The sequence below is a fragment of the Micromys minutus genome, assembly GCF_963924665.1.
Source record: "Micromys minutus genome assembly, chromosome: 14".
NCBI lineage: Eukaryota > Metazoa > Chordata > Mammalia > Rodentia > Muridae > Micromys > Micromys minutus.
In genome coordinates, this window is record NC_137983.1 from 43,798,000 (window position 1) to 43,817,214 (window position 19,215).

The 19,215-nt window shown below is 42.7% G+C and overlaps 1 protein-coding gene across 1 annotated transcript in view; it reads left to right on the forward strand.

Moving 5' to 3' along the window:
• ADAM9 (ADAM metallopeptidase domain 9) overlaps positions 1-19,215 on the forward strand; it is a 73,610-nt gene that overhangs the window by 17,491 nt on the left and 36,904 nt on the right. Inside the window, exons 7-12 of the mRNA XM_080928990.1 lie at positions 493-558; positions 2,608-2,679; positions 3,393-3,562; positions 4,310-4,391; positions 5,203-5,336; positions 18,243-18,414. Coding sequence (XP_080785116.1) covers positions 493-558; positions 2,608-2,679; positions 3,393-3,562; positions 4,310-4,391; positions 5,203-5,336; positions 18,243-18,414 — 696 coding nt within the window. The remainder of the gene's footprint in view (positions 1-492; positions 559-2,607; positions 2,680-3,392; positions 3,563-4,309; positions 4,392-5,202; positions 5,337-18,242; positions 18,415-19,215) is intronic.

A 19,215-nucleotide genomic window follows, 5' to 3' on the forward strand; every position in this document is an offset into this window, starting at 1 on the left:
CACATTGCTGGCATAAGGCACATTTTATATCAGCTGACACCTGACCGTGACGTTACTTCATCACCTTTTCGTCCCCAAACTTGTTAACAGTTGGAAAGCTGTTAGGTGTTTGCTTATTCTGTTTTGTCTGTAAAAGGACAAAAGGAAGCCATATTTGTACACTGGTGACCCTGCTCCATCTTCTCTCAGGCTTCAGTAGGTGTCTTTCTTTCTGTATTACCATGGTAATTACATTTCCATTAGTGTTTGTATGTATATACGTTTTTTAATTAAATAGAAAACAACCTAGCAATACTACTACTTTGAAGACACAGATAACTCATTTTATCTTTAGAGATTTTCTCTTGGCAATATGAAATTTTGTCGACATCGGTATGCTAAGTCAAACAGTTTATAGTGTTTTGCGGATGTGAGATCACATGACCATTACTCATACAGAATGTGTCTGGTCCCTTAACAATTTCTGCTTTTATGGTGCTTGTGTTTTAACAGAGAAGAAGAGCTGTTCTGCCACAGACCCGCTATGTGGAACTGTTCATTGTTGTAGACAAGGAAAGGGTAGGATTGCTGACTTTTTTCCCCCCCTTTTCATGAAAAAGCAGTTGAGAAGTAACTTGTAAAGGAAATACAAAACATGAGAGCTATGTGGACTAAAATTGTGCATTAATTAATTGATTAATCGACAGGGTCTTGCTATATCTTGAGCTCCTAATCTTCCTGCCTGAATGTTCTGAGTGCTGGAATTATGGATGTGTGCTCATGTCCCCTTGGCTGCCACTCCCCCTCCCCAGTAAACCTAAAGGGGACAGCACTCCCCTGCTCTTTGCAGTAACTGTCTAATGCTGGATTTGTCACACAGCCACTTAGGGTCTTCAGAGCTTTTCAGATTACTTAACAGGCTGTGGCTGCAAACCAGGACAGTTGGCTGTTGCCTCCTGAGGTAGATTTGCTTTATGCTCTTCAGAGCACATCTTCCTCACCCCGAGAGGCCGGGTCCAGGGCCTGGCATGCTTTAGAAGCACTTAGTATCTCCAGGGTCCAGGGGAGCAAAAGCACTTTCTATATTTGTCCTTGAAGACCAGGCTACTTGTTTTCAACTACTACAGGGTCATCAGTTTCTGATGTGGCTCCTAAATAATTTAACATATAGATTATTGGAAATGTTCTGGATGGCTTTTATCCTTTTTGTTTGTATGAAAAACTAGTTACAGGAACTCTTTCATTGGAGGTCTTTCCTTGTAAACCACAGAGAACATTTTGCAGATTGTTTTCCCTGGTTTTAAAAGTCTCTTACTGTGAGTAGGCTGATAGAAGCCCTGGTTAGTCAGAGCTTCACATATGTTACATTTGCTGTGTTAGGGTCCCGGTGTAGAAGGGAGAACAGGGGAAAGAGAGGCAGTGTGAACCAGTACCTGCTGCGGTCTCGAAGTTCTGTAGACTGTCTTGGACAAATGGCATAAATAGAGATTAAAGTGTTTTTCTCTATTATTCTCTTCAGATAGACTGGTTATATTCATATATGAAATGGTTCAGAATAAAAGTGGTTCCATTTCCTTCAAGCTCTGTTAAATACAGGATCTTGCTGAACCACAGATTCTGTTGTTAAGACTTTTGTCACGGAGTGAAGTCACAAACTCTGTAAGATTTTCTTTTTGTTAGCAATAGGATGTTTAAATAACATTAAGATAGACATGCTAATTTAGCCAGATGTAAAATAAAGGGTGCATAAAATATTTGGTTTAGCATGGTAAAGTTTTTACATATCTCTGTTTTTCTAACCACATATAATTTTTGAACTAGTGATCCTGAACTAATCTCTCATTGCTTTTGAGTAGGGTCTGGAAATAGTTTATTGTTGATGTCATTATCTTAAGAGATAAAAGACTAGGAAATTTATTAGTTTTTCATTCTTTCATCTAAGCTTTTTGTTTAAGATTATACCTTTGTGAAAATTTGAAAATACTTTGCATTAACATCAGTAAAACTTAACACTGAGAAGAAAATTTATTCTAAGGTTACATGCATTCGAAGAAAAGCAGGACTTGAACGCATTATTAGTCTTTCCCTCCTGTTTATTGCTAAATGTGTCCCTTAGTGTGTTAGTTACTTGTTGTTGCTGGGTTAAAGCATCTAGGCTAAGGCACCTTACAGAGGAGCGTATTTTGGTCTATGGTTCCTGAGAGGTAGATATATAATGGTGGGGACAACATGGCTGTAGATGGCTGGAGCTCAGAGCCAAGAGCTCACATTGCTACCAGGAACTCAAAGCAGAGAGAGAAAACTGGAAATGAGGGGAGGGTTTTACTTACAGAGGCCACCTTGCCTCCAGTGACATACTTCCTCTAGCAAGTCCCACTTCCTAACCTCCCCTAATAGCCCCATTGCCTGGGGACCAAGTGTGCAAATGCTCGAGACTATGGTAGACAATTCTAAAACAAATCACCACACTGAATCGTTCATTTGAAATGCTAAGGTGTCTGGTAGGTGTCTGATGCCTCCTGTTTTGGTTCAGAGGAAGTCTGGAATCTGCTCTTCCGTGTAGGCATTGCAGGCATCTTTACCATGTTGTTGCTTCGTGACCATGCTTTTCCTCCTTTGCCTTTTCAGTACGACATGATGGGAAGGAACCAGACGGCTGTGAGAGAAGAGATGATTCGCTTAGCAAACTACCTGGATAGTGTGAGTTGTATTTCTCTCCTGTGCTGCCCCCGAGCAGTCGCAGAGCAGAACTCATAATGTGTTTTGAGCTCTGTCAGATGTATAAGTGCTTGTTCTGTAAAAATCAGAGATGTAGACAAAATGAGAAGAGCAAGAGATTTCATGTCAGTCAGTGTCTGCCGTATGTTCAGAGTACATGGGGAAGAGGTGCACTGATGGTTATAGATACACCTCTGCTCTCCTCAATTGGAAGTATAGTGTTTTACTTTTACTGCTACAATTTAACAATGCTGCTGCTGCTCTGTGTGTGTGTGTGTGTGTGTGTGTGTGTGTGTGTGTGGAGTGTGTGTGTGTGTGTGTGGTGGTGGTGGTGTGTGTGTGTGTGTATGTGTGTGTGTGTGTGTGTGTGTGGTGAGTGGGAATAAGATGGAGTTTGAATCTTAGTTCTCTGTTCTTCGTGGGTGAAGGATAGAATTTCATTCTGGGGGAGGGAATCCTGTTTTTAACTTTATTGGCTATATTCCTTCATAAATATTTTTAAAGTATTTTTCTTCACTGGATATGGTGACACACATCTGTAATCCCAGGACTTGCATGACTGACGGGTTCACAGGCATCTTTAGCAACACAGAAAATCCAAGGGCATCTTGGACATACTGCCTATCATAGCCAACTCCCTATTTTGTCTCACGTTCTTAATAGTTTATGTATTTATCTTATTTTTTTTTCCCCAGATGTACATCATGTTAAACATTCGAATTGTGCTAGTTGGACTAGAAATTTGGACAGATAGAAATCCTATTAATATAAATGGAGGAGCTGGAGATGTGTTGGGCAACTTTGTACAGTGGCGGGAAAAGTTTCTTATAACTCGTCGGAGACATGACAGTGCACAGTTGGTTTTGTAAGTGGCTTTAAGGAAGTGCTATGAATGAAGTGATCAGAAAAATGACTTGCTATTTTGCTGCAGTAATTTTATATTCTCGTACATGTAGAAGCATTTGTGTCTGACTCATCCTCGTCTTTAGTCCATGTCTTTCTTCTTTTCTCATCTTGTTACAGCATATTTTACATTTGTTTTTTGTGAAGGATTATATGGAAGAAAAAACACTTGATTTCTTGCTGAAGATATTTTTATAGAATCAGCACAGAGTTTAAAGGTCATCTCACTTTGAACTCTGATTATCCTAACTCACATCTGAGGTTTTTTTTCCCCCTAGTGTTTTGCAACTATCTTTGACTGTTTATCTAGGTATAAAATTCTGGGCACAGAAGTTGTTTCTTTGTACAAATTTGAAGATAATCCCTTGTGAATATATTTATTGTATTGCTGTCTTTCCTCACATTTGTTGAATGAATACATACAATACATTTTTAGAAATATTTTTTAACCTAGAAGATCACCATCACCAAGGAAAAAAAACAAATGTGGCTTGTGTATGCAAAGGCATCATAATTTTTATAAAAACATTTAAAAGATTATGTTTGTAATACTAACCACATGCTCTCAAAATAAAATTCTATTTATTTTGGTCATTTTTCTTCTAGTTTCTATAGCTTTTGTCAATATGGTTAAGATTACCTGTAGAACCAGGACTAATATGTTTCTTTTTCCTCCAACTACATCTTATAACTTAATATTTTTATTTAGGAAGAAAGGCTTTGGTGGAACTGCAGGAATGGCATTTGTAGGAACAGTATGTTCCAGGAGCCACGCAGGTGGGATTAATGTGGTATGTTGTTTTTTAAGTACAGTTTTGGATATAGGCTTTAGGATAGTCTACAGCATCTGTTGATTCAATAATGCTCCTCCCCTAGATCCGCACAGCAGTAGTTACACTATGAAAGACACAATTAATAATAGTATATGTGTTCTTTTCCCTAGAGACTAGGTCAAAGTTTTAATATTTATTATGTGTTATTTTCTATTCTTGTTTTCTTTTATGTTGTTGTGATAGACACCATGACAAAAAGCAGCTCAGAGGAGGAAAGGGTTTATTTGGCTTAGTCTTCAGATCCATTACTCAGGGAAGTTAGGTTATAGACTTGAGTATGGATTTGAAGTAGAAACTACACTGGGTTGATGTGCGCTGGCTTTTTGGCTCATGCTCAGGTAGCTTTCTTACACAGCCAGGACGCCATGCCTGGAACTACCCATAGTGGCTGTCCCTTGTAGATCCCCTGACAAACAAGAGAATGCCTCATAGACATACACAATCCAAAACCGTTCTTCAACTGAAGGGTTCCTCTTCCCTAGTGTGTCAGAATAAAAGCGAAATAAGCCAGGATAGTATCTTTATGAATGAGGAAATAGGCTCCATTTTAAAGAAATTAGCTTGCTTTCTCACAAGCTACAGGGAGTGACCTACTAAAGCCTGATTATCAGCATGAGTCACTCTTGATTCTTATCAGAATGTGTACACATAGGGCTGGCACTGGACACTTAGACCAACACAAAGTTAGCATTGTAGTAGATACATCACCTTTTGACAAAAAATAATTTGACACAGAAAACATTATCTAATTGCACCTTCCTGTGTACAGTTTGGGCAAATCACCGTGGAGACATTTGCATCCATTGTTGCTCATGAACTGGGACATAACCTTGGAATGAATCATGATGATGGAAGAGAGTGTTTCTGTGGAGCAAAGAGCTGTATCATGAATTCAGGAGCATCGTGAGTAACTGAGCCTTATCTGTTTTTAAGTGTGATTGTGTTGATTGTGTGTGTGTGTGAGAGAGAGAGAGAGACAGAGAGAGACAGAGACAGAGACTGAATCTTTGTTTATCTGTCTGTCTGTGTAGGGAAATATTACATGTGTGCAGATATTCAGGAGGCCAGAAGAAGGCATTAGATACCTTGGAGCTGAAGTTTCAGGCAGTTGTGAGCTGCTCAAACCTGGTCCTCTAGAAGAAGAGCAAGTGCTGCTAACTGCTCCCTTATCTCTCCAGTCCTACATCAGTATGTTATAAGCCTGGGTTACTGATGTCCGAGGAAACCTTGCTTGTTCTTCTCTGATCTACACCAGTGAGAGATCCACCCTCTTAGCCATACCAGACAGCTTTGCAGGTGTCACTTATTAACTACATCTTCTGTGAAGCAGTCAACAGGTCAAAAGAGTAAGAGAACACAGACAGCCTTCTTGCTAGATTCAGTGCTGTGTCAGTAAACTGAAGGACTCCAAGAGAAATTGCCTGATGAAACCCTGTTTAGATTAGCAGTTCTCCTGGTTCTGCCTCCTTAGTGCTGGGATCTTGAGCACGTTGTGTGTGTGTGTGTGTGTGTGTGTGTGTGTGTGTGTGTGTGTGTGTGTGTGTGTGTGTTTGTGTGTGTGTGAACTCAGTGCCCTCTCCAGCACAGTTCTGACCATTATTACCTTCTCCTCTCAAAAAATACATGGAATCCGGTTAGTGCTGCCTGTTTGTGCATGGATGCGGGGCCAACCAGTCTCTGGAGCATAGACCACCTACTGACGGCTACACTGTAGAAGAAAATATCCATTACTCCCCCAGGATCCATTACATGAATAGCTCCTGAGCTGGGATATGTAGGCCTTGTGAGCTCTTCCCCATTTTGTACTGGAATTTTGACTGTGTGTGTAATGGAGCTGTTATCAGTGATAGCCGTGCCATACCCAGAAGACAGTGTTTCACAGTAGTCTTTCTCTTCCTCTGCTCTCTCGCTGTTTCCTCCCCCAACTTTTACAGTGTTTCTCAGCCTCAGGCTGAGAGTAGGGGATGATACATTTCTGCAGTTCAGGTTTGTACCATGGTCACCTATTCTCAGCACCTTGACCAATTATAACTTTATATTCAGTGCTGCCTTCTACAAACGAAGAGTGAGGGCAGCACAAATCTGTGGAGAAGACACTTCCACCTCTGACCTAAGAACTTCCCTTTAGCCTTTAGATCAGGTTTATAGTGTTAGGTATGAATCCCTTTCTTTACATGAAGCCTCACACTTGACCAGAAATGTAGGGAGCACTGAGGCATCACTCTGGGGGTGGGAAATCACAATATGAAGAGTGGGAAAGTTAGAACTGACTTGGGGCACCACTGGGGGTCACAGAAAAGCAGAGAATGGAGTTGGGGACCCTTGGGCTACATTTAGCCCAGGGTTGGGGGTTGGGAAGAAAGGGAAGCTGGTCCTACCAGGGAGAATCCTTGGCTTGTCGGCAGACTTGGTGGTGGTTGTGGCTGAGAAAGCAGAGGCCTTCTACGGGAGACTAGATTGTGGCTTTATAGGCAGAGGCCTTCTTCATGGCTCCCCATGGTGGATCTCAGATGAAAAGAGGCAGTCCATGGCTCTGAACAGTTTATTGTCATGGCAGAAAATGGATTCATAAAAACATACCCCACTTCTCAGGGTAGGCCTGAGAGTAAATATCTTTTGCAGGGACGAATGTCTGGGAAGGGAAGCTTATTGGCACTGCCCCTTGGATCTCTAGGTACCTCATTAGCATGGAAAACTAGTTTTTAGGTCAGTTGCAGGTTCTGTGTCACGCAACCAAAAATGTATGGCACTGTCAGAAGTAGGTTCTGGTGGGCATCCAAGAGTAATGGTAATAACCTGTCTGGGTTTGAGGCCTCTTGGACCTTTCTGACCAATTACTTTTAGGAAAGTAGTTGGTGGTTAGCACTGAGATTTTCATTTGATAACTATGTTCTGGGAATAGCATTGGTCACCCCTTCATTCAGACACCCCCTGCCCCTTTCAAATATAATTTACAATTAGCTTCCAAAATAGTGGGTTTCCACCAGTGTTTCCTACATCCTCATATCTGGTTACACACTCCTCATTTCCTCCTCTCAGTATACCCACCCCTTCTATTACATGTGTTCTTAGATCATTCTTCATTAAGACGTCTCTCCTCCCTTTCCCAGGGGCGTGTTTTAGATTCCTTACCTTTGTAGACACTCCACATTAGAGACACAAGTCTAACTTCAAAGTTGGGATCCATGTATGAGAGAGAAAGTGATGTTTCTCTTTGAGCCTGGGCTAACTCACTTGGCATATGGTTTACTGCCACCAATTCTTCTGTACATTGTTTACGTGTACCTCCTTTTCCTGATCTGCTCAGGACATTCAGGTGGACGCTGTTTCCTTGCTGTTGTGAATGAAGTGGCGGTGTGTACTAATGTACACATACCTCTGTAGGAGGATAGCATCCTCTGTGTGCTTGACCAGCAGTGGGATAACTGGATACGGTACTTCTGTTTTCTGTGTCTGACCCTCCATAGTCCCTGTGCCAAGTTTCTCTCCTTGCAACAGTATATAATCAGTCAAAGCGTTTATAGTACCAGGCATGCATCCTTTCCACTTGGCTAAGCCAAGTCCAATTAGTTTTCTGCTGGTTACCACTAAAATATAACAGTACTGCACCTTCAGGGATATTTTTGGTGTTGGCCATTGTTATGGGTCATATACATCACATCTGTGTGGGACTGCTGACTGAATGCAGAACCTGAACCACTGAAACTGCTACAAGAAAACATAGGACAGGCAGCATCCTGTCAGGTCCAGGTGTGGGACATGGAGCATCCTGTCAGGTCCAGGTGTGGGACAGGCAGCATCCTGTCAGGTCCAGGTGTGGGACATGGAGCATCCTGTAAGGTCCAGGTGTGGGACAGGCAGCATCCTGTAAGGTCCAGGTGTGGGACATGCAGCATCCTGTAAGGTCCAGGTGTGGGACAGGCAGCATCCTGTAAAGTCCAGGTGTGGGACATGGAGCATCCTGTAAGGTCCAGGTGTGGGACATGGAGCATCCTGTAAGGTCCAGGTGTGGGACATGGAGCATCCTGTAAGGTCCAGGTGTGGGACAGGCAGCATCCTGTCAGGTCCAGGTGTGGGACATGGAGCATCCTGTAAGGTCCAGGTGTGGGACAGGCAGCATCCTGTAAGGTCCAGGTGTGGGACATGGAGCATCCTGTAAGGTCCAGGTGTGGGACAGGCAGCATCCTGTAAGGTCCAGGTGTGGGACATGGAGCATCCTGTAAGGTCCAGGTGTGGGACATGGAGCATCCTGTAAGGTCCAGGTGTGGGACATGGAGCATCCTGTAAGGTACAGGTATGGGAAAGATGCTGACTGGGACTCTACCTGCGCATAAAATAAGGACAAATGTTGCAGTAAATATGAAAAAATATTAATTTGTTTATCTCTTTACGGGCCCTGAGGTCTCACTCCTCAAGCTTGGTTTTAATTTGGAGTCCCACACTCCTCTGGCGCCCGGTCTGAGCCAGCACAGCCCAACTTGTCCATGCAGTTCCCTTCCCTTGGCGGTTTTCTTCCACCTGGTCTCTGCCGCCGCCTTAGTCCAAGGGTATTTCTGTACCACCTAATCCCACACAAACACAACTCTACAGCCCAATAGCTTTTCATACAGGTTTATATGTTCAACTCTCAATCCACAAACCCCCTACACAACAAGATTACATCAAATAGATAAAGATACAAACTGTCCTTCATATAAGATGCTAGACCTATAAAATACTTAATGTTCTTAGCCTTTTAACACTAATAAATACCACCTGGGTCTACCTGGTTCTTGGGAAGCTCCATGCTGCTGAGATCTTCCCTTGAGCTCTCTGACCTCTGACCTCTTGTCCTTTGACCTCTTAGACCTTCCACTTCCCTCACCCTGCCCAGTCACTGGCTTTCCTTTATTTTACTAATTAAAATGGGAAGGTTCAGTCGAAGTCACGTGATTAGCCAGCCCTTCTTGGGGAAGTGGAATTAATATTAAAATACAAACTTCAGGACAGTCTATAGACAAGAATTGACAAGTGGGACCTAATAAAACAAGAAAGATTTGTATAGTCAAGGAAACAATTGTTTGAGTGAAAACGAAGCCCAGACAGTCGAAGAGAGTCTTAGCCAGCTGTATGTCTGACAAAAGATTAAAAACAAGTCAAGAAAACAAATGACCCAAAGGAAATAGAAACAGAGTTTAAAGAAGAAAGTATCTAAGAAAAAAAAAAAAACCATCCAGCATCTTTAGCTATTAGGGAAATAAAATTTAATACAGAAATAGTTTAGCTTCAAGAATTCTCATTTGTCAGTTACTGGCCTTTATTTTATAGATGAGCAAGATCTCATTCAGAAAGTTTTTACCTGTGACTATAGCTTAAACTATGTTCTTTACTTTTTCCTCTAGTAGTTAGAGTTTTGGGCCTTATGTTAAGGTTCTTCATCCTTTTGGAGTTGAGTTTTGTGCAGGTGAGTGGTAAGATTCAGTTTCTTTTTTCTTTTTTGAAATTTATTTATTTTTTTACTTACTTACTTTTCATTTCGATTACTGCCCCCTCCTGGCCACCCCTTCCCACAATTCTTGCTTCATCTCCCCCCCTTCTCCTCTGATCGGGTGGGGCCTCCCTTGGGTGTCCCTCCACCCTGGTATTCAAGTCTCTTTGAGGCTAGGCGCTTTCTCTCCCACTGAGGCCAGACAAGGTAGCCCAGCTAGAAGAACCTATCCTTTGAACAGGCAACAGTTTTGGGGACAGCCCTGTTCCAGTTGTTTGGGACCCACACGAAGACCAAGCTGCACATCTGCTACATATTCGCAGGAGGCCTAGTTCTCACCTGTGTATGCTCTTTGGTTGGTGGTTCAGACTTTGAGAGACAAGGGTCCCAGTTAGTTGACTCTGTTGGACTTCCTGTAGAGTTTCTATCCCTTTGAGCCTGTGACCCTTCCTCTTAAGCTCCATCCACTGTTTAGCCGTAGGTGTTTGTATCTGAGTCAGCTGCTGGGTGGAGCCTCTCAGGGGAAACATGCTCCTATCTGTAAAGCATAACAGAGTATCATTAATATTGTCAAGATTTGTGCTTGCCCATGGGATGGGTCTCTAGTTGGGCCGGTTACTGGTCGGCCATTTCCTCAGTCTCTGCTCCATCCCTTGGGCCTAGATTTCTTGTACACAGGATAAATTTTGGGTTGACTATTTGGTGAGTGGGTTGGTGTCTCTCTTACTCTACTGGAGTTTTTGCCTGGCTACAGGAAGCTAGCCTCTTCAGGTTCCATATCCCCAGTGTAGTGAGTCACAGCTAAGGTCACCTTGAGCAGCCTGCTGTCTCAGGGGACCTCCATTTTCCTGCTGCCTCTTCCCCCATCTCCATCAGACTTGAGACTCCTGAGCCATATGGTTAACTTTCCTTCCGCCACCCATCTTTCCTGCTGGCTGGGCATCCTGGGCCAAGCCAAGCCACCCCAAGCAGCCTGCTCTCCCAGGGGGACCTCCATTCTCCCACTACCTCTCCTCCACCCCCTTCAGACTCCTGAACCATACAAGATTCAGTTCCTTTCTGCTGCATGTAGTACTTTAATTTTCCCAGCACCATGTGTTTTCTTCAATGGGTCTTTTTGGCAACTCTATCAATAATCAGATGGATTGTGTATGTAGACTAGAGGACCCTGTCTGGGCGTTCTGTTCTATTTCATTAATCTCCCTTCTGTTTTGTGTGTGTACCATACAAGTCTTACTACCATGGCTCTGCCGTGTGACTTGAAGTCAAGCATGTTGATTCCTCCACAAGTGTTCTTTTTGCTAAGGATTGCTTTGCTTATCTGGTATTTTTTGTGCTTTCATATGATTTTTAAGATTGATTTTTTTGTTTTTGCCACTGGAACTTTGGCAGGGATTATATTGAATCTCTAGCTTGATTTTGGAAGGCTATTTTCTCAGCATGATTCTTCCAATCCATGCACAAGAGGGCTTTTCTTTTTCCAGTGGCTTCAATTTCTTTTTTCAGTGTTTTAACATTTTTATTATAGATGACTTTCACATCATTGGTTAGGGATATTCCAATGTACTTAATTTTATTTTTTGAGGCTACTGTTAATGAGATCTTTTCCCTGATTTTTTTTTCTCAGTATGGTTATTGGTATATAGAACAGCCACTGATTTTTTTGTATACTTATTTTGTATCCTGCTACTTGGCTGAAAGGGTTTATGAGTTTTAAGAATTTCCAGAGGGAGTCTTGAGGGTCTCTTAGTCATAAAAGCATAATGTCTGCATACAGGGATTCTTTGATTTTTCTCCTTTCCTGTTCGCATCTGATTGTCTTGGCTAGGGTTTCTACTGCTGTGATAAAACACCATGAGCAAAGGCAGCTAAGGCAGGAAAGGGCTTATTTTAGCTTACGGTTCCATAACACAGTCTATCACTGAGGGAAACCAGGGTGGGAAGTTGGAGGCAGGAGCTGATGCAGAGGTCATGGGGGGAGCTCCTCATGGCTTATTTGGCACACTTTCTTTTTAAAAAAAATTGTTATTTTTTGAATTTATAGTATAATTCCCCATTTATCCCTTTCCTTTCATTTCTGCAAATGTCCCTCCTTCCCATCTGTCCCTCCTTCATTTCTATGCCTGCAGAACAAGATTCTCCTCCGTCTGTGTCTGTGGTGTGCGGTGTCAGGCGTAGATCCTGGAATTTCCACTGCTGCCTACCTGTTTGTTATTTTGTCTTTGTTCTTGGTGGATTGTCTCAGTTCCTACACCTTGTCTTCAGAGACTGTCCAGTGAGTTTTTGTTGTTGTTGTTTTTTAGTTTGACTGTTTGTCTCTTTAAACATAAAATCATTCTATTAATTTCTCTTTATGGGACTTCATGTCACGAACTCTCAGGTGCCACCACTCAAGTGTACAGAGTTTCAGAGGAGTTACATTGTCTTGAATTGTTTATTTTGCCACTGCAGAAGGTTGAGTCGAATGTAGTTAAGTGTACAGAAAGGAAGGAAAGGGAGAGAGTGAGAGAAGAAGCATGAGAGCTGTGAATGCTAGAGTGCCCAATAGTCACTGGGTGGATGGACATACAGACAACCCAACGGACTAAGCAACAACACTCTATGACGTGTATGCAAGGATTCAAACCTAAGATACAGGAAATTAAATGAAAATATTGTCAAATTAGAAAAAGTATAATACAAGGGAGAACAAAACACGGGAGGAAATACAGGGACAAATAGAGGAACAGGGATTGAAGAAAGATCACTCAGAGACTGTCTTACCTGGGGATTCACCCCATATGCAGCCACCAAACTCAAGTACTATTGCTGAGACCAAGAAGTGCTTACTGGCAAGAGCCAGATATGGATGCCTCCTCAGAGGCTCTGACAGAGCCATACTGATATAGTTGAAGATGCTTGCAGCAAACCATCAGACTGAACACGGGGACCCTAATGAAGGAGCTAGAGAAAGGACTGAAGGAGCTGAAAGGGTTTGCAACCCCATGGGTGGAACAACATTATCAACCAACATATAGCTCCCAGGGACTAAATCACCAACCATTGAGCACACATGGAGAGACCCATGGCTCCAGGTGCATATGCAGCAGAGGATGGCATTCTCTGGCATCAGTGGGAGGAGAGGCCTTTGGTCCAGTGAAGGCTCATTTTCCCAGTGTAGGGGAATGCCAAAGTGCTGAGGTGGAGAAAGTGGTTGGGAGAGGGAGCACCTTCATGGAAGCAAGGGGAGGGGGAGGGGAGATGGGAATGGGGGGGGGAAGGGGATAACATTTGAAATGTAAATGCAGAGAATATCTAATAAAAATTGTTATGCAAAAAGAAAGAAAAAGTACAGCAATGCTCATTAGATTTAAAAGTACCCATCAGTCAGTGTTTCTTTGTTGGTGGGATGGGTTTTGAAATCTTCTCTGAGCAACTGCATTGATGGTGAGGTGAAGTCTGCAATTCCAGTTCAGGCCTGTAAGGGCCGGATTTGGACCAGTTGCCCTCTGGAGGGGATGGCCGAGGCAGTTGTGTGAAGCTGAGTGCCTAGGTGCTTTGGAAGTGGGATATGGGTACCCATGGCCCCTGTCCTGTTAAGTCTGCCCCGCCTCCTCCATAATGGGTACCTCTCCCTTCTCCTGTGCCTTTAGTCTCCTTCCTGCATTCCTTAGTCATGGGCCTTTGGGACAAGGATGGTCGTGGTGAAAACATGTTCTGTTCACTCCTGATTATTCACAGAAAGAGTAGCAGTGTAAGTAATGGGTTATAACAAGTGCCATTTTTGGTCATATCCTGGTTGGTCACTTCCTTCGTTGCTCATTTCATTTTAGAGTAACTTCAGAACTTGCCTAGTGAAAAGTGGGGGAGGGGAGATGTTTTAAATCATAATTTTTGTACCATCTAGAGTAACAGGCAGAGGTAGAGATATTTTCCTCTCTGCTGTGTGCTATTCTGTGATAGCTGATGGAGGATTATCTTTCCTCTTTTTGCCTCAAAGCCTTCTTAGGACATTTGCTGTCACCAATAGAAGGTTATGTTTCAAAATTCCAGCTTCTACCTGCTATAAATAGCCACACATGCTTATGATTTTGTTAAGATTTTTTGGTACTATGTTAATTTTCTTGTAGTTGGAACCAATATATATATATTTTTTTGTACCTTGCTCTAGGGTCACATTTTCAAGCATTGTTTATGAGAAAAATGGGGTTCAACTGCTGATCAGGAAGCCTCTTTAAATAGCCTTTGCTATGGCTGGACACTGCAGGGACCAGTGTGTAGGATAAACACACGCTGGCCCAACACCATGGTTGTCTGATGAAGATGTTCTACAGATAGCAGCATCCCACGAGCTGTGTGGAAGCCACAGTCAGTGAGGGGAGGTCAGCCATTCCAATCCCGTTTTACTTGATGGCTGGTCGTTTCGTGCCTGGTTGTCCCCACAGATGTCCCCCTACATCCACTGCTGCTGACTTTTCCTGTCAGCCAGCCTGAAGTCTTTCATTCTCATGTGCTTCCTTGGTCCCAAGGGTTCCATTCTGACTCACCGTCTGTGGAGTGGATTCTGGGAGAGCCCTGTTTCAGTCTTCCTGTTTATCCTAGCAGCAGTGGTGAGCCTGCTGGTGTGAGTCAAAGGGCGTGTGTTTTGTTTGGTCTCATGCCTTATTCACAGTGACTGTGTTTCATTCAAGAGCCATTGTTCACTGTGGTCTCCTCGTCTTTGCTCAGTCTCATTCATTTTCTTATTTACTACTTCCTTATCAGTCCTGGGACGTGCTGCTGTGCCGTATAGTATTTGTTCATGACTTCTTTCTGTCTGTGATGTTCTTTCCCCAGATGTCCAGTTTTGACTGATGTGTCATGATGTGTAAAGTCGTTGGACTGGCCGTCCTCTGGTCTGGCTACCCCCAGCCTCCTGTAATTCTGTGCTTCCCTTTTCTCTAGACTATCACCACCTCCTCTCATTCCAACTAAATTATCCACCAGGGTTTTTAGTCTGCTACCTTCACTAGTGTGACCTTTACAGAAGGGGTTTCTGCCGTGCTTCATGGCTCTGCCCTTGGACTGAGGAGAGTACCTTGTGCAAACAGATAACCTGCAGGTACTGGCGGATGAGCACATGTTTGATAGCTTCAACAGGTTCCACAGTGGCTTCAGAAGTAATGGGGACAATGCAAAATGGGGTTCTATTGTTCAGAACTTGTGGGGGAATCTTTCTTCCCACAAGTCACTTCACCTTTGTATTGTTTTTTTTTATTATATGTGTTTGTATACACATGCCTATCATACATATATATTATCAGTTTTAGATACATGTGGACAAATGATACATGGTATATACACATACATTATACAGCACATGCATGTATATTATAAATAACATAGCTATGCTATGTACATTATATTTATATATATAGGTACCTTAACACCTGTAATTGATATGTAATTTATATAGGTAAGTTAAAATCTATAATTTATGTGTAATTTAAAATCTGTAATGTAGCTGGGTGGGGTTGGCATATGACTTTAATTTCAGTACTCTGTATTAAAAAAAAACCAAAATAGATATTTACTGCTTTTGAGACAGTCTTTCTCTGTAGCCCAGGGTAGCCTCAGTTTTTTGAGTGCTGGGATTGTGCACACTGCACATAGGTGGTGAAATGTTACTGTTGCCAGGGGGATCAACATATCAGTTCTCCCACACAGTTTCCCAGACTTTTTTTGTGTCAGTCAGAAGAACCTAGAACCTATTCCTCTAGCAAAACCCCATGTATTCTGTAGCAGTGGTGGCGGTGCTCACATCATTCGTGGTCTCTGTGTGGCCAGTCTCTGCTGACACCATCCTCTCACCTCCGTCCCCATCCGCCCCTCCCAGCTGTCTGAATTCCTACTCTGCTCATCTTTTCCTTTTACAGTTTCACGTATGACCGAGATTCTGTAATACTTTCTGTGTGTCTGGCCTATTTTACCAGCACAGAATCCCTGAAGTTTATTCATTTTGTGGCAGATAGTGTGGGTCTCCTTTTCTGAGGGTGAAGAATATATGTGCACATACATGTATATGCATGCACAAACACACCATATGAGCACACGTGTAATGGAATGCACGCACGCATGCTGTAGTATGCTTATCTGTTTGTCCATTGATGATCATTCAGGTTGTTCCCAGGTCTTGGCTTCAGTGATTAATGCTGAACAAGAGAGTACAGATGTCTTTATGATGGAGACCTGTTTTCTCTTGGGTTTGTAGCAGAGGATGGATTTCTGGGTCTTTCAGCATCTCTGTTAATTTGTTTAGGAATACCATGCTGTTTTCTGCTGGGTTTGCTTTTTTTCACTGGCTTACCTAAACTTCTCTATTAGGGTTTTGTAACAGCCACTGAGCAGGGCTAAGGGATGGATGGTTTGTAGTTAGTTTGCTTTGCATTTCCTTGGTGATTAGTGATGCTGACCAGCCTTTCAAGTAAGCTCTTAGGCATTTATTGTCTCCATCTGAAAATGTGTCTTCAAGACCATTTTCTCATCTTTGAGGTATTTTCTAATATTGACTTTTCCTTATATATTTAATTATTAACCCTTTGTCAGATACATGGTTTGCAAATACTTCCCAAGAAGAACTTTCCCCCCAAATACTAGAGAATAAAATTATATATTTACATTTCATGCACATTATGGCAAAATAGATAAAAGACCTGGGCACACAAGACATAAAACCATCCAGGGAAATTTCTTGATCTTGGCCTTAGCAATGACATCATACCCAAAGTTTAGGTTACCAGATAGTGAGAGTAGTAGGTAGACAGGTAGATGACTATCCCAGATAATATTTTAACAAAATATGGGCTTGTCAACAATTCCTGGCTTATAGGTATATTTCCTACAAATTTTCAAAAGTAAAGATGATCAACAGGACTGGTAACACGTAGTTACTGTGTGTGTGGATTAAGTCACCGAAGAGACCTCCTGTGAGTTAAGATGTTCTTCACATATCCTGACTGCTCCTCATGTGTTCCTCACACATGCCTCCCACAGGAACAAAATGTGGTTGGTCTGAATGCTTTAATAATAAACTCGGAGTCAGCAGTCTTGGGACGGTATCACAGTAGAGAGAGAAGCGAAAACATTTCTCCTCAATGCCTTTTTACTGAGTGAGTCCAGGTTTGAATTCTCTACTTCATGGTGTCTTGGGACATCCCAGTTTGGATGTAGATGGTATGAATCTAAATTCTGTCTGCCTGAATGCTGTCTTGTGAACATGTCCCTGTCTGTCCTTGTGTGTCTCTGAATGTGTGTGTGTGTGTGTGTGTGTGTGTGTGTGTGTGTGTGTGCATGTCTGTCCCTAACTAAGGATTTGCTCTGTGTTTATTGACCAGCACAGACAGCATCACATGAAGGGATAAATGGGTACTTTATAGAAATCTGTAACAGAGTTTTACAAGGGATAAAGTCACTGCCCCCAACTGACCAGATAACAAACTGTGCAAATATCACTGCTTATCAAATAGTATCTGTGTGCTCCAGTCAACATTTATGGTGGATAGTCACTTTATAAGATTGGGTGGGGGAGGAAGAGAGAGAGATAGAGACAGAGAGACATACAAGAGAGACAGAGAGAGACTCAGACACACAGAGAGACAAAGACAGAAACCCAGAGACAGAGGGACACACACACACACACACACACACACACACACACACACACGCGCGCGCGCGCGTGCACACACACACACACTCACACACTCATGCACACACAGACACATATACACAGATGGTAGGGGGAGACAGACAGACAGACAGAGACTGACAGACACAGAGACAAAGACAGAAAAATCTATTCAGATATATGACCCCATGAGGGCCATTCTCATTCAAACCACCGCAGTGGCTGAACAGTCTGGAATCACCCATCTGTGGTTTTCTCATAGCTCCCAGTATATGAATTGGGGAAGGGGAGACAAGTGCAGCATCCTGCAGATAACAGGATTAGGAAACACACAGTAACTCCCAGCAGTAGGGATGGAGCATTTTAGAGAAATGAAAGCCCAGTCCTGAATGAGACTAGGTAAAATTTTAAGGTCTCTGTCAGTTGAAAGGATTCCGATTTTTGGTTCAGTGCATTAAAAAGTGATGTGCTTGGGAGATATTCTCATGGGGGCACAGCACAACATGTAACTTTAATGGTGAACTATGTAGTTATTAAGTGATTCCTATGTTTATTAGCGATACATGATCTCATTTTTGCTTACTTTTGTTTATTTTCTGCTTTTTACAGTATTTACTTCTTATTGGTTAAAGATTTGACTAAGCACTTTTAAGGTAACAGTGACTGTGATGTGAGATCTCTTTCTTGCTGTTTATTGTAGAGGGTCCAGAAACTTCAGCAGTTGCAGTGCAGAGGACTTTGAGAAATTAACCTTGAACAAGGGAGGAAGCTGCCTGCTTAACATCCCGAAGCCTGACGAAGCCTACAGTGCGCCCTCCTGTGGTAACAAGCTGGTGGACCCTGGGGAGGAGTGTGACTGTGGAACACCAAAGGTCAGTCAAGTCTTCAGAGGACTGTGGGGCTTTAGTGGGAACATGGAGCTTGCTCTTGTGTTATGGACATGTTTCTGGGACTGGTCAGCTCCTGGGAGTTTAACTCATGATGCCATGACTTCATGCAAGCACTATGGTCCCTTCTTTTTAAATTATACCCATCCATCTTCTATTTTTATTGTAACTATTGAATTATTTGTTACTGGCATTGCACAGTTGTTCAATTTCTTTCTTTTTGTTGTTGTTGTTTTTATTTTATTAGATACTCTGTATTTACATTTGAGATGGTATCTCTTTCTCCTACCCTGCTCCCATCCCCCCACCCCCTCCATTTGTCTTTGGGAAGCTGCACTCCCTCCTAATCACCCTCTCCACCCCATTGCCTTGGCATTCCCCTACATTGGGAAAACATGCCTCCCTGGACCAAAGGTCTCTTCCCCCACTGATACCAGACACTGCTATCTTCAGCTACATAGGCACCTGGAGCCATGCGTCTCTCAGTGTGTGCTCAGTGGTCGGTGTTTTAGTCCATGGGAGTTGTGGAGGGTTTGGTTGATTGATAATGTTCTTCCCATGAGGTTGCAACCACTTTCAGCTCCTTCAGTCCTTTCTTTAGGGGTCCTCATCGGGGTCCCCATTTTTAGTCCAGTGATTAGCTGCAAGCATGCTTAGCTGTATCTGTATGACTCTGACAGAATCCCTGAGGAGGCATCTTTATCTGGTTCCTGCCAGTAAGTACTACTTGGCATCAGCAATAGTGCTTGGATTTGGTGGCTGCCTATGGGGTGGATCCTGGGTGAG